We start from the raw sequence: 14,070 nt of genomic DNA on the forward strand, positions 1-14,070 counted from the left end.
GTGAAAACACAAGTTGGCAACATAGCATGCACTTCTGGGCATAGAGCCAAACTGAACAGTGAGGTGTAAATGGTAAACATGGTGATGGTAAATTCTTTCTGAATTGCTTTAAAACTGGACTGGGACAATTCAAAACATAGGCTGCAGACAGGAGAGGGTTAGTGAACACCTCTTCTGCCTGCACTTTCCCCAAAAAACTGCCTGTCCTCATTTTGCTCCTGGCTGGGCACCAAGACTTTTGACTGAAGTCCCTTTTGAGATAGAAAAACCTGAAGAAACGTTGTTCAGGGGAAATGTATGAGCAAGGGAAAGCTTCAACAGCTTTCCTTCCACCAACCACTACTGTGCTTTAAATTGCTCTGCTCCCTATATTGTAGAGAATGGGCACAACCCTGTATTGTCTGGCCACTAAACACACTTGATTTGCTCCAGATTGTGTCCAATGTGTTATTTCAAGTATCCAAAGAGTGGAGGAGCTATGCTTACTATGGCAGGTGCTACTTGTATGTGTAACACTTCTAGATGATTTTAAAGATTGTATGCTCTTAACCCCTTACCAAAACGACTATCCTGACCATGAATATTTGTCATACTGTACTGCACTCCAGGGCATTCTTGGGTCAGGATTTGCATTAAAAGTACAGGAACAGCATCGTCAGAAACATTTTGAAAAAAGAAGGAATCCCGCTGCCAGTTTAATTCAAGTAAGTGCCAAATGAATCAGATTTTTTGAAAAGTTTTCGTTCAGGGATATTACAATCAATATCATGCAAAGTTGTAAAAGAAATGCAAACATTATCCAGATTTTCTGCCATGGTGCAGCATGTTGCAGTAAATATCTTCCTCCCATCTAGCTAGGGACCATGCACATATGGAACTGGACTTATGCACACACAATCCAAACTGGATGGGAAATCATGCACAAAAACTGTGGTTCATCAAGTTGCTGGGATGCTTCACATGTACTTTTAAAAACCTGAAATCAAGCCAATCTGCTGCTCAGGGGTAGAGGCTAGATTCTGTTCCTCATGTGCCTGCCTTCCTACTAAATGGCTGATTGGCACTATTTCAGATTTTTTAAAAAGAGGGCTACATGCACACAACTAGTATGTTCTCTGTTAAACTGAATTCTTGGCTACAATTCACCACTTACTGCTGAATTCATAACAACAATTCCTGTTGATGTCAATAGATGCTGTTTGTGCTTGACATGTCTCATGTTCAGTGCTTGGATAACACACTGTATGTAGTGTTTTCAAGAAGTAATCACTCCTGAAGACCTAGAAAGATACAAACTGTGTGATATTTTGCATGACACAGTTTACAATATAGTTTTTTATAAAAACCCAGAACTGATAAATAAATGTCAGATTAAATTATGGCACAGCACCATCACCCACATTCAATTAATTATTAGTAGTGGGTCTCTGACACTGTGCCAGGGGGTAAATACATTCAGTTTGAAGGAAGAGACCTCTGTCCAAACAATTCACTACAACAGTTTGAATGATTGATCACAATAGCTGTTGGCCTAAAATTATGGGCACCTTCCCAGTGGTGGCATTGATGTGTAGAAGGAATCAAACAAAGTAAATCGAAATGTTAGCATATTTGATGTTTTAAACAGCTGCTTCATTTAATTACATTTCCTTTTAGTGCAATAGATTTCACTTCTTTGTTGTTTTGAATACTGCACGTTGTGTTGCTTGGCTTTTTTCACACCCAGTTAAATCGAGGTTTATATCCAAAGTGATTGTCTAGTATGCTGCCTGAGCTATTATTTAAGAGCCCAGAATCAATTCTCCATTCTTTGTGTGTGTGCGCGCGCACACACATTATTCCTTTGAAAACCAAATTTAATCTCCTCTGAAAGACTTGGGCAGAACTGATTCCTGAATTATGCTGGATCATGCCCACAGAGTACAACTGCCAAATGTCTCAGTCAGTCATTTCCTCAGCCTGTCATTTATGCTTGCCTTGGAAGTTGAGGTCTGAGCAATCACAGAGCATTCCCACTCCCAAAACAGAATGATAGCTGGGAGGAAAGGGAACCTATCAAAACTGTTATGCTGACATGACCACTGGACAAGTTCCAGGCTGTGCACAGTTCCTGGCAAGCATGGGAGCCTGCTTTATACATGGTTTGTAACAACATGGGAGGGATGCATATCTCTGTCAAAACCTCAACAGGGTTAATTTAAAAATGTATGTGTGTGTTTTCATATTGGAAGGAGGGAAGAGATAGGAATTCACTTTCTATATTTGCTGAATTGCAGCTATATACTGTTATGACCCAGCAACTGTCAATTAAGAGCCTGAATGAATATGGACCCCCATCCCACATACAGAAACTTACCGGACTGGCAGCTGAATCTTAAACCAACACTGTCGACAGGACAGTGTCTAACTCCACCACGCCTGAGGGGAACAGGCAACGTAGGGAGAGCAGGGCGTATAGAGTTCTGCCCTTCAACACTTCACCATCATACTACTCTTGCCTGGGAACTTGGTGCTACCCAGTCAAACAAATGCTGCAATGCAGTAGCACTATCTTGCATCCCATGAGCAGAGCAACACATGGCATATATGTGATGCCGGCTGGAGTGCGTAGCCTGGGCTGCCGGCTCATACATTAGGAGAGGGCAGCTAAATGAAAGAGCCAGGCCAACCAAAAAGCAAGGATTGTTCTGCCAATGCACCAGGTCCTAAGGATAGGAGCAGCAGAGGGGTGAAGAGGGACTGCCAGACACAGCCTCATTCTGCCTCATGGTACTGGAAGACCTGGCCATATTGATTGGGGCTCAACTTTGTCTTAGAATTGCATAAGACATCCAATGATGAAGGCTATTATTGATTTGTACTAAAATGAAAAGTAGTAAGAATGTGAAATTTGAAAAATTGGGACTAGAAACTACTATCCTAGAAATATAGCCTGTTCATACGATTTATTATTAGCTTTATGATATGCTTAGTAGTGTACAGACATAGTGTCATGGTTGAAAGTGTGAGCAGGAAGCTTCCTAGTTCAAAATCTTACCTCAGCCATGAATTTACAACATGGCCTCGGTACTAGTGAGAATAATGTATGCAAAATACCATATAAAGTTTAACATCACACTAAAAGCTGTGTTCTCCAATATAATTGTATTTGATATTAATCTTATTTATTGTAATATTTTCAAATGCTGATTACCAGGATAAACAACTAACAGTTGTTGCTAAATACTTCCATGTTTATGAGAATGCAACTTGATATTGACTATAATGCACTGTTAAAATCATTTGAGATAAATGTCAAATGCGCACGCGCACAGTGCAGCAAAACAGTTTCTTAAAGTTGTGGTAGATAAGTCCTTCTATTTTATTGAGCAGCCCAAGCTACTGTAGGATTGGATACAGAACTCTGCTTGGCAGCCCCTAGCACGACCTTCCAAAAGTTTGGGAGACCCTCTGTAACATCAGGGGAGGTGGGCTGGGGGCTGCAAGGGAAGGGAGGGAAATCAAGTGAAAACTGCTCCCACCCTTCCCCTCCTTCAGCAGGAAACCTTTGCTGGATTCCAGTTTCTCCACAAATGAAAGGAGCCCTTCCATTGAAATTGTGACTTTCTTGTGTACAGTTTTCTTGTGAATTTTAATACTTAACCAAATCTTCATTGCACTCTGCAAGCATAACCATACTGAACTAATTATTTAAGCCAAAGTAACAGGTATTGGTTCCAGCTTGAACAAAATGCAGATTTTCCATAGCAATAACGATGCTTTCATTTCATATATTGTTGGCTCCTTTGTGCTTTCTATTGTTTCCTTTTCACAAGGCTGCTTGGCGGTTTTATGCTACTGATTGCAGACGAACAAACCTGACAGCCACTTGGCGATATTATGAAAGTATTCTTCCATCCCTTAGGCATGTATCAGTGCTACAAATGACACCAAAAAGTCATGACTTGTATTGGTATACTAATATGCTTTTCTTTTCTTTTTTGTTTCATCCCCTGCTCCCTCTTGCCTTTCTTTCCCTTTCTTTATCCTATATCCTGCATGTAGTGTGTATGGCGTAGTTATGCGGCTGATGAGAAATCCGTTTCCATTGCTACCTGGAAGCCTCATTTGAAGGCCTTGCATACCTGCAGCCCAACAAAGTAGGTAAAAATTTGGCAGTTGGTGCTGTACTTGATGTCTGTTTTGAGCTTATAAAAATCAGTGTGTGGTTTTGTCTTGTTGTCCCCCCCCCTTAATACCATTCATTAAGGAACTTAGGCAGCAAACTGGGACAATTACACATCCTCCAAACATAATGACAAATCGGATTCCCATTTTCTTTTGTTTCTGAGCCATTATTACAACAAAGCAATAGAAGATTTTTTCCGCCACCAAGTCCTCAAAACCCTGCTGGAAGTTAATCTTCTAATAGCATCTAGGCAAAATATTACCTGCGTTGGACTCAGTTAATGCTAATTCATCCTACTTCACATGGTTGGTGATATATTATTCCAATCTCTAGGGCACCACACTGGCTACCCCTGCATTATTTATTGCCGATTTCTAGCAGCTTAGCCCGCTGACTTCCATTGGTTTCTCTCAATCTAATTGTGCTTAGAGTTAGAAGAAAAAGCAGGCGTAAAAACAGCATGTAGGTCAAAGGGCCACACTAATTTATACCAGCAGAGGTTTTGTCTTGTTACGATTCAGATTAGGAAAAGATTGAATGAAACCCAACCAACTGGTTAATTCACCACAAACAATTTGCTGCTTCTTTCAGTTTGCAGTACTGTGCTTTTTGCATAAAGCTGCTGTGTTTTTCTTTTTCTTTGTAATAAACAGAAGCTTAAATGTCACCATGTTATCCTTACTGTCAATTACATTCCACATGTTTCCTCTTCCTGTGAGAAACCTGTGTAGGAGGGTGTTAGTAATAAAACTGATACGGCTGTTCTTCATTCCCATTAGATGGGTCATACTGATATGAATCCTGGGAAACATCTATTTTCAGTGGGAGAGAAATGCGTAGCTTTCTACTTCTATGTGTAATGGAAATGCAGATAACAATATCATTTCGTCATATATGTTCCTTGTTAGATAATCATAGTTGACACAGAGACAGCCCCTATTCATTTGAAGGCAGAATTTGGTTGGGAGAAACATGCCTATTGAAGCAGAAATTCTATATTAAAAGATTAATCAAAATAATGCTTTTTAATTACAAACACACACACAACAATATAAATTGGGCATCCTTCTAGGAATTATGACAACAAAATAATGATTGTATTATCTACCTTAGAAAGTGTTTTCCAGAATAAAGTTCTAGAAGTTTAGGATGGATTCTAGCATGTTTTCATATGAAACAGCAATTCTTGTTATTTCTTTTGCTTTAAAAACTGTCACCTAACCATTTTGAGCTGTAAGAATAAGTGAAGATGGAAAACAAATAGATTCTGAACAAGAATCCTATACACTCCTAAACTCCTTACTCTCTCCTCTAGAGCTGAGACTTTGGTGTGGGTGGCGCTGTGGGTTAAACCACAGAGCCTAGGGCTTGTCGATCAGAAGATCGGCGGTTCGAATCCCTGCGACGGGGTGAGCTCCCGTTGCTCAGTCCCTGCTCCTGCCAACCTAGCAGTTCGAAAGCACATCAAAGTGCAAGTAGATAAATAGGTACCGCTCCTGCGGGAAGGTAAACGTCGTTTCCGTGCGCTGCTCTGGTTCGCCAGAAGCGGCTTCGTCATGCTGGCCACATGACCCGGAAGCTGTACGCAGGCTTCCTCGGCCAATAAAGCGAGATGAGCGCCGCAACCCCAGAGTCGGTCACAACTGGACCTAATGGTCAGGGGTACCTTTACCTGTCTTATAGAAGGGAACTGAAAGTAGTGTGGAGTTCTCAAGACCCATTTGTTGTGGCTAAACTATAATTGTTACTGCTATTTTGCCTAACAACAATAAAAAATGGGGCAGACATACAACTGTTTAAAAAGACAAAGGGTGGCAGAGAGAGATTATGTTTCAGTCTAGTTTGTCTTCTCTTCCATTTTCCCCACTTGGATGGGCACAGAAAGCTGATTTGTAAATTTCATCTAATTGGCAGGCACAAAGCTCATGATTGCTCCACTGGAACTCCTAAAAGCTTCAAAATAAAAATATTTTGTTCTCAGAGGCCAGAAATGTTGGTTTTAATTGTGTTTTAGACAATCACTGTTTAGACTTAAAGAGTTACCTAAGTTATGTAAACAGTTAAGTCATAGTCTGACTAAATATATTACAGTACACTTCTGGCCAAGGAAAAATATTATCTGACATCAGTCCTCTGTGTGAAATCTCAGGTCCCAATTACTAAGTCAAATGTGCTCCATTAAAAGATATCTGCATCTAATAATAAGCCTACAGCTTTCTGTTATCTGTATATCAGCACCTGCATTTTGCCTAAATAAGTGCTTTGCCAACTCATTCAATAATGGTATGTATTAAGCGCATTTAGCATGCCTTGAGGTGCTGTTCAAATATTTTTTCTGATGTCACGATAGTTATATTAGTACCTGCTTGAATGTTTTGTGTTTGCTTTATAAAATGTTATTATTAAATGTATTAATTTGATTAATGCAGCCAGCCGTGATATAGTGTTTATCTAATAATGTTTGTAACCACATCATAATCGGTACTGCCAGCATAACAAATTTCTTTCTCCCCCAAACTTTCTCTCTTCCGTTCTTTGACACCTGAAGGAAAGAACAAGGGGAAGCATCTAGCAGGTTTGTGGTGTTTCTATGCATATAGTTTTAAAAATGAAAAACGTTGTTTGAGAATGGGTGCAGATCTCTGTGAATGCAGGCTCCAAATATATTGGCACAGTATTGACTAAAAAAGCTCATGCTCAGATCCAGCAATGGGAAGGATTTAAGTACAGGATTCTAATTTTTCTAGACATAATAATATTGTGAGAACAGAATACTGCTCAGTATCATCCACAGATGCCTAGCAACATTTGCATGTTTAATAATGGATTCTGCAGGAGTATGAACCTAGCACTATACTTCAATGGATAGCAGAATGATTGATCAAGACTTGAAAGACATTTGTCTCTTACTATCCAGGATAATGAATTAGGGCTAGATGAATCATCCCTTGTGACACATGAAAACACCTCTTAGAAACGTCAGTAATTAAGTGGTTTATAAATAACTGAAATACCTAAGCAAACAAGCAAACAGTCTGAAGAAGGAGGGTGATGTCTTGAATATGATGGTTTTCCCCAGTACAACTTTTTAAATTGACACGTCTGTATATAAATTCAAAACTAATTTAATTACTTAATAATTTAAATCACCAACTGACATAACTTTTAACTAAATAGTGTGGTTGTGATCGATTGAAAATACTACATATATGACTAAAACCTGAATGGTGGATGAATATTTTCACACACTTTGAGTTATCTCATTGTCATAACCCCCAGATCCATACCTTATGCATATTCACTCCTATTGCTGTCTAAACTCACAGAAGCAAACATCATTTGACAATCCTAACAACCACACAATCTGACTGCCTAGAGAGAGTGGGACCATGCTGGGTAGGCTGCTGTCATTTCAAATTTCCCTGCAGGTGAACATTATTATATTATAAGACAATACTCATCTGGTTTTGAGGATGAAAAGGGAATTTTGAAGGATCCCATTATATGAAGCAGGATAAACACAGTCAGGCGTTTATGCACTGGCAGGATTTCTGATGTAAGTAGGGTCCACATAATAAAAATCGAAGGCCAAGGTCCATCTAGTCCAGTATCCTATTTTCAACAGTAACTGGACAAGTATCTCTGGAAGATCACAATCACAGCATGAAGGTATTCCTTTTGCTCCTTACATGTGGTAATCAAAAGTACCGTATTTTTCGCTCTATAACACGCACCTGACCATAACACGCACATAGTTTTTAGAGGAGGAAAACAAGGGAAAAAAATTCTGAATGAAACAGTGGATGTATCATTTTTGTGCTTCATGCTGCGGCCACAGACATGTGATTTGACGGTGAGTTTGGGGTAGCCCAATGCAAAGATCCTGAGGATCCATGTGGATCCATGCTTTGTAACCACGTTTTTGCACCATTGCAGCCCCAGGCAACAGTGGGTGCGTGATTTTTTTGGTGCAGGCTGTAGCCATGGACATGCTATGTGATCTGATGGTGAATTTGGGGTGACCCAATGCAAAGATCCTGAGGATCCATGTGGATCCATGCTTTGTAACCACGTTTTTGTACCATTGCAGCCCCAGGCAACAGTGGGTGCGTGATTTTTTTGGTGCAGGCTGTAGCCATGGACATGCTATGTGATCTGATGGTGAATTTGGGGTGACCCAATGCAAAGATCCTGAGGATCCATGTGGATCCGTGCTTTGTAACCACGTTTTTGCACCATTGCAGCCCCAGGCAACAGTGGGTGCGTGATTTTTTTGGTGCAGGCTGTAGCCATGGACATGCTATGTGATCTGATGGTGAATTTGGGGTGACCCAATGCAAAGATCCTGAGGATCCATGTGGATCCGTGCTTTGTAACCATGTTTTTGCACCATTGCAGCCCTGTTTTTGCATCAGATCATTGCTATGTGATCTGATGGTGAATTTGGGGTGACTCAATGCAAAGATCCTGAGGATCCATGTGGATCCGTGATTGGAACCACGTTTTAAGTAGGGAGGGAAGGAAAAACATAGAAGCGACAAGGAGAGGGGTGTGCAGAGAAGCAGCTGGCTAAGAATGCAGGAGAGGGGTTTTACCGGAGGGAGGAAAGGAAGGCAAAAGTCCCCCCCCCCACAAGCCAGCCAGCTCTCTCTCTCTCTCCCCCCCCCCCAACCTGCATGTTGCCTTCGAGTCCCAGACGCACGGAGAGGAATTGGAAGGACGCTCTGCTTGCCTGGAGGGGAGGGGTTTTCTCTGCTCTTTGTTCCGTTTGAGCAAACACAGTAAGGAAACAGAAGCGGGTGGGCAGTAAGACCCTGAGGCAGAATGCAGGAAAGCAGCAGCTTTCCTCCCTTCTCCGGACGATTTGATATTTGCCTGATTTTTGCCTTCACTCGCGCTTGTCAGCTCCAGGGACCACACATTCGCTCAATAACACGCACAGACATTTCCCCTTACTTTTTAGGAGAAAAAATCTGCGTGTAATAGAGGGAAAAATACGGTATGTTGCCTCTGAACATGGTTCCATTTAACTATCATGCTTAATAGCCAGAGATGTACCTATTTTTATACATAAATTTGTATGATTTTTTTAAAGCATGTAAGGCAATTCATAAAGCACAATGGAATCTCTTTCACTGTGATTCAATTCCACACTGGTCTAGTAACGTTTGTATGTCAGAAATACATAAGCAAGGTGAATGGCCCTTCTCACATGGACCTCATCCACCTTGAGATCCCAAGGTCTCTATCCCAAGACATAAGAGACAAGTTAGAACCTCTTTGTTTTACTTTTGGGCTTGCACTTTCCCTCTTTTTTCAACATGGCCAATGATTGGGATAATGGGAATTGTAGTCACAACAACATCTTGAGGGCCATAGGGTCTGCACCCCTCCTCTATTTCTTAAAGCAATTTTAGTCATCTACGGCTCTTAATGTACTAGTAAGGTATACTGCAAATACAAGATCAAAGTTGCCTTGGATACATTACTCCAAATGTGAAATGCATTACTTAAAAAGGAGGCTATGGACCATCAAAGGGAAACTGCATATGCAGTCAGAGCTATCCCACTGCTGATTAGAGAAAGGAAATGTTCTCCTTTTGTGTAGGGGTTGGTTGTTCCATCACCAGCAACAGGAATCCTGTTATACTCTGGATGAGGTGAGAGCCACTTCTCCTAACAGCTGCCAGAACCAATTTCATATTGTTCTCTTTCACATGTCCTCCTAGTGGTGCAGCAATAAAACTGCTAGCACATTTGCAAAGTTTAGCAGGGTTTAGTATGGTTTCAAGTTGGATAGGGGAACACTTGTTGAGATTCCTGCATTGCAAGCAGATGGATTTAGTTGATCCTTGGGGTCACTTCCAAATGTACAATTCCATAATTCTATGTATATAATTAGCCTGACTGCTAATGCACATTTAATCCATTGTCTAGAAGTAAGTAAAACTGATATATAAACAAAACTTGGTCAGCACTGTTGCCACACTCAAGTTACTACCATAACTATTAAAAACTAAAACAGTGTTTTAAGATATTCCAAAAGGCCTGTGGAATTTACTCACAAACCTCCCACTAACTTTCATGGAGTTAATATTTAAGATATTTCAAGATCTTGAACCATCTTTGCCAGGCTTCCTCAACCTCGTCCCTCCAGACTTTTTTGGCCTACAACTCCCATGATCCCTAGCTAGCAGGACCAGTGGTCAGGGATGATGGGAATTGTAGTCTGAAAACACCTGGAAGGCTGGGGTTGAGGAAGCCTGATCTTTGCTATGACTAGACCCAGCTCAACAAATCATATAAACTTAATTTTCTTCATTAACATTCATATAAACATATACACTTGAAAAATAAGAAATACAAGACTATTGTAGAGATAAGAGACATTCATAAGAAAATAAGGTTTAATAAAAGGCATCACTGTTCTTAGTTTGTATTAGCTATCATACTTTGGGTACAGGGGTAGATAACCTTTTTGCTGTTGAAGACTGCAGTCCCTCAGGGGTAAGGAACTGCATACCACAAGCCATGGGTAAGGCCAGTGTTGGTTAAGTGAGGCTCCACCCTTTCCTTTCCTGTCACCCATTTTACCCCCATTTCCTCCCTTCTTGCCACCTGCATGAAATTAGGCCAGGAGACACAGAGGTGGCCCACGTCTGCTTTAAGACCAATGTAACAACCATATATCTACTGTAAATATGACTTCAGCATTTTAAAAACAACACACTCTTCAGTTGGCATCCTAGGCTGAGTATTATTTATTTTCTGTATTGCATATTTCAGTATACAATATACAATTTCTCATTTAACTGACAACATACCCAGGTTAAAGGCTCAGGAATTGTTGGTCACCCAAAGCCACAAAGTAAGCATAATGGGACTTAAGCTCCCAAGCCAGTGATCCACAGAGGGTGGGGGCTAGCTATGCCTTCTTGTGGTTAATCAGTAGCCCATAGTTCCTAGTAGTTCTTAAAGTGTGGCCTACACGTATCAGCCTACATCACTTATAATCTAATACTTTGCATTAACTGATAGTATAATTGCAACATACTGTGGTGCATTTTCAGCTACTGAAAGTTAAAATCCCAGTTCAAATTTTCTTCATGGCAGCTGCTCTGTTTGGCAACTCTCATATGGGTTGAGCAGCTGCTGAATATTCCTGATTTAGAGTGTAGAAGCAAATCATGTAGTGGGGATATTCTTATGGTAAGCATAAGTGACTTGCTCTGTGGTACTTAATGGTGCCAGTGTCACTTGAGTAGCCATGTCTTGAGATGCTGTTCTCAGCCAGTGTGCAGGAATATCTATGCCCAAGGACAAGGTACCATTTTTAACCGAAGGGCCATGTTTGCTCATGGACAACCTTCTGCCAGTGGTGTTTGGGACAAGAAAAAAGTAAGTGGAGTAATGTATGTGTCTCTTCTTACCTTTGTAGGATACATTCCAGCCACACAAAATTCAGAGGCATTACCTCAGTTCAAGGACACATTCCAGGCAGGCAAAAACACTCAAAGGGAGACATGAAGCAGGGCAGATGAGGTGTGGCTTGGGGAGAGCAGGTATGGTCTAGCAATGGGATGTGCCCTGAGAAGAGTCCTGAGAGCCAGACAGGGGGACCTGCAGGGCCACATTCAGCTTCTATGCCTCTGGTTCCTTACCTATGATGTACAGAGTTTAGTCTTTTAATAAACAAATCAGCATTAATATTCACAGGCAAAATAATAATAATAATATTAAATAAGTAACAAGGCAGTAATATTGATATTATGAGCTGTATCCAATGGATTCCCGTGCAGCCCCCCTAAATCTGCTTTAGGGAATTGAGGGCCTCTCCAGAGCAGATTTGGGAGTGATGCAGCGGGGAGGGGAAACAGCTGAAAATGGCTTCCTTCCTGTTCTGCTGACAAAAGCTTTATCATCAAGCAACACCAATGGATACAACCTTAGTAATGTTAACCCTTAACTGATGTGTTTTCAATTCTATTTTTAAATAAACAATATTTTAGATTTTCTCTGTTTTGCTAGGTGTTGCATATTTATAACTGTGACTATCAAATAGGTTTCCCTTTTAATGGAAAAACTGCACAAACTATTGAGCATAACATACATTGTCAGTTGCACTTCAGTTTACTTTTTTTGGAAATTGAGGTGAAGGACAATATATTTTGTACTGACCATGAGTAAACCACAATTTCTACACATTCCAGTTAAAATTTGTTGTTCACAAGAAGCTTTGCTTAAAAGATAGCTTGACATATAACCTACATAAGATTGCTGAAAGCTTAAATAGGTTATCAATTACTGAGGGCTGTCAACAGAGAATGAATTTTACTCCATTAGGAAGATGGGCTTTTACTATTCTGTTATATTGTAGTAATATATTCTGATCCTGAACCTGTCTTTGGATATACATTGCAGCAGTTTTGTCTTAGATGAATGTTCAGGACTTTTGACTGTCATTTCTGGATACATTTCGTTATAATCACAATTCTGACTTCTGTTTGACACAGCAATCTTACATTTTACAATTGGCTTGTAAATTTTAAGAAACAAAAACGGTAGCGGTCTGACTTGCCTTACACGGAAAACCTAACCCCTTTCCTCACATGGAATGCTTAGTAATATGATCCTCTATTTCCCCTCACTCCTAGTAAGCTTTATAGTAATAAACAGAAGCTCTTCAGGATGTACACCTCTCGGAAACATAGGTATCCAGCATCCTGTCTATTCACATGATATTTGGGAATGCCAACTAACATCAGGTGCATGAAGAGTTTATTTCCCCTTCTTAATGCTTTACAGTTTTTACTCTTCAAAGGGTTCTTCATTATTTGGCTGGGTCGCCCACTACAATTGCTTGTAATTTTCCTTGTTGCTTGCTGCCTGCAATTATATACCAAAATAGCCACGCACAAAGAAATTGCCTCTTATGATTTGTGTAGCAATAATCTAAATACTCCACACAGTGGGACAAGTGCGATGTTGCAGTGCCTTAGTTTAAGACTATTTGTGCTCTTCCGTCTGATATGCTTGAGCTAAGAAATAACTATGAATGATTCTAATAACTAAGTTTTCCTGAGTCCAATATGATTTTTGCAATAGTGGTGTTTGGTGTTTCCACATTGTTTGGTTGTAAAGTTAGGCAGCTATAATCACAGACCACTTGCAAAGCAATTACAGTAGTAGATGTTTTGCACTTCTGAAGAGTCATTGTGGCCTAGCTTGTGGGGACTGTGCTAGGTGAAGTGCAGTGTACAGTGTGCAGAACTGCATGTTCAAACAGTTGTTTACTCCAACTGGAATCTCTTGACCTCTTTGCCATTTAACCAAAAATAGTAATTACTATATTTGGATCTCAAGGGGGAAATCCCCTGTTCCCTGCCAAAGGGGGGGGGGAGTACACCAAGTTTCCAAGAAGTAATATCAAATCAAAAAGATTCTTGATTTTTAAAAAAATCAATAAAGTAAGAATTCATTGTTGGCATGTGTCTGTCTTGGGAGATAATGGAAGAGTGCCTTCGGGGGTAAAGTCAAACTGTTGGAGAGTTCTAGCGCCTGCTGTGGCTGTTGAGAATGATAACAGGAGAGACATGTTTTATTGCCAGTGGGGCAGAAGAAGGCACCTGGTTTTGCACATGCAAATTGCTTATAGCAGTTATAAATCTATGAGAAGGCAATGACTGGGAACAAAATTTGATCAATGTCATTCTTCTGTAGAACTTGGAAATGCACTTTGTGTATGATAACTGCTTTATGGATTTGGTCCTAAGGCCTAATTCATACACTGAATGAGTGGCAGAGCAGGTGCTTTAAAACATTATTGTGGATACTGCACAGCAAACCATTTATGTAAATAAAACCCTATGTAGTTCTAGGAGGTTTTCATCACACCATTGCAG

The 14,070-nt window shown here is 40.4% G+C and overlaps 1 protein-coding gene and 1 long non-coding RNA gene across 5 annotated transcripts in view; one reads left to right on the forward strand and one right to left on the reverse strand.

The window, feature by feature from the left end:
* The window catches only part of KCNQ5 (potassium voltage-gated channel subfamily Q member 5), a 260,135-nt gene that overhangs the window by 233,682 nt on the left and 12,383 nt on the right, over positions 1-14,070 (forward strand). For all 3 annotated transcript variants that reach the window (XM_053381258.1, XM_053381259.1, XM_053381260.1), the window contains 3 exons: positions 609-704; positions 4,045-4,139; positions 6,717-6,743. In XM_053381258.1, coding sequence (XP_053237233.1) covers positions 609-704; positions 4,045-4,139; positions 6,717-6,743 — 218 coding nt within the window. The remainder of the gene's footprint in view (positions 1-608; positions 705-4,044; positions 4,140-6,716; positions 6,744-14,070) is intronic.
* Positions 1-14,070, reverse strand: part of LOC128410251 (uncharacterized) — a 41,107-nt gene that overhangs the window by 1,737 nt on the left and 25,300 nt on the right. The window contains exons 6-7 of one of the 2 annotated variants that reach the window (XR_008329434.1): positions 11,599-11,829; positions 1,154-1,280 (exon numbers count right to left, since the gene is read on the reverse strand). This is a non-coding gene — a long non-coding RNA (uncharacterized LOC128410251). Of the gene's footprint in view, positions 1-1,017; positions 1,281-11,598; positions 11,830-14,070 lie in introns of those variants that run through there. The other variant, XR_008329433.1, reaches the window with a different exon arrangement.

This window comes from Podarcis raffonei, chromosome 3 (genome assembly GCF_027172205.1).
Source record: "Podarcis raffonei isolate rPodRaf1 chromosome 3, rPodRaf1.pri, whole genome shotgun sequence".
NCBI classification, from domain to species: Eukaryota; Metazoa; Chordata; class Lepidosauria; order Squamata; family Lacertidae; genus Podarcis; species Podarcis raffonei.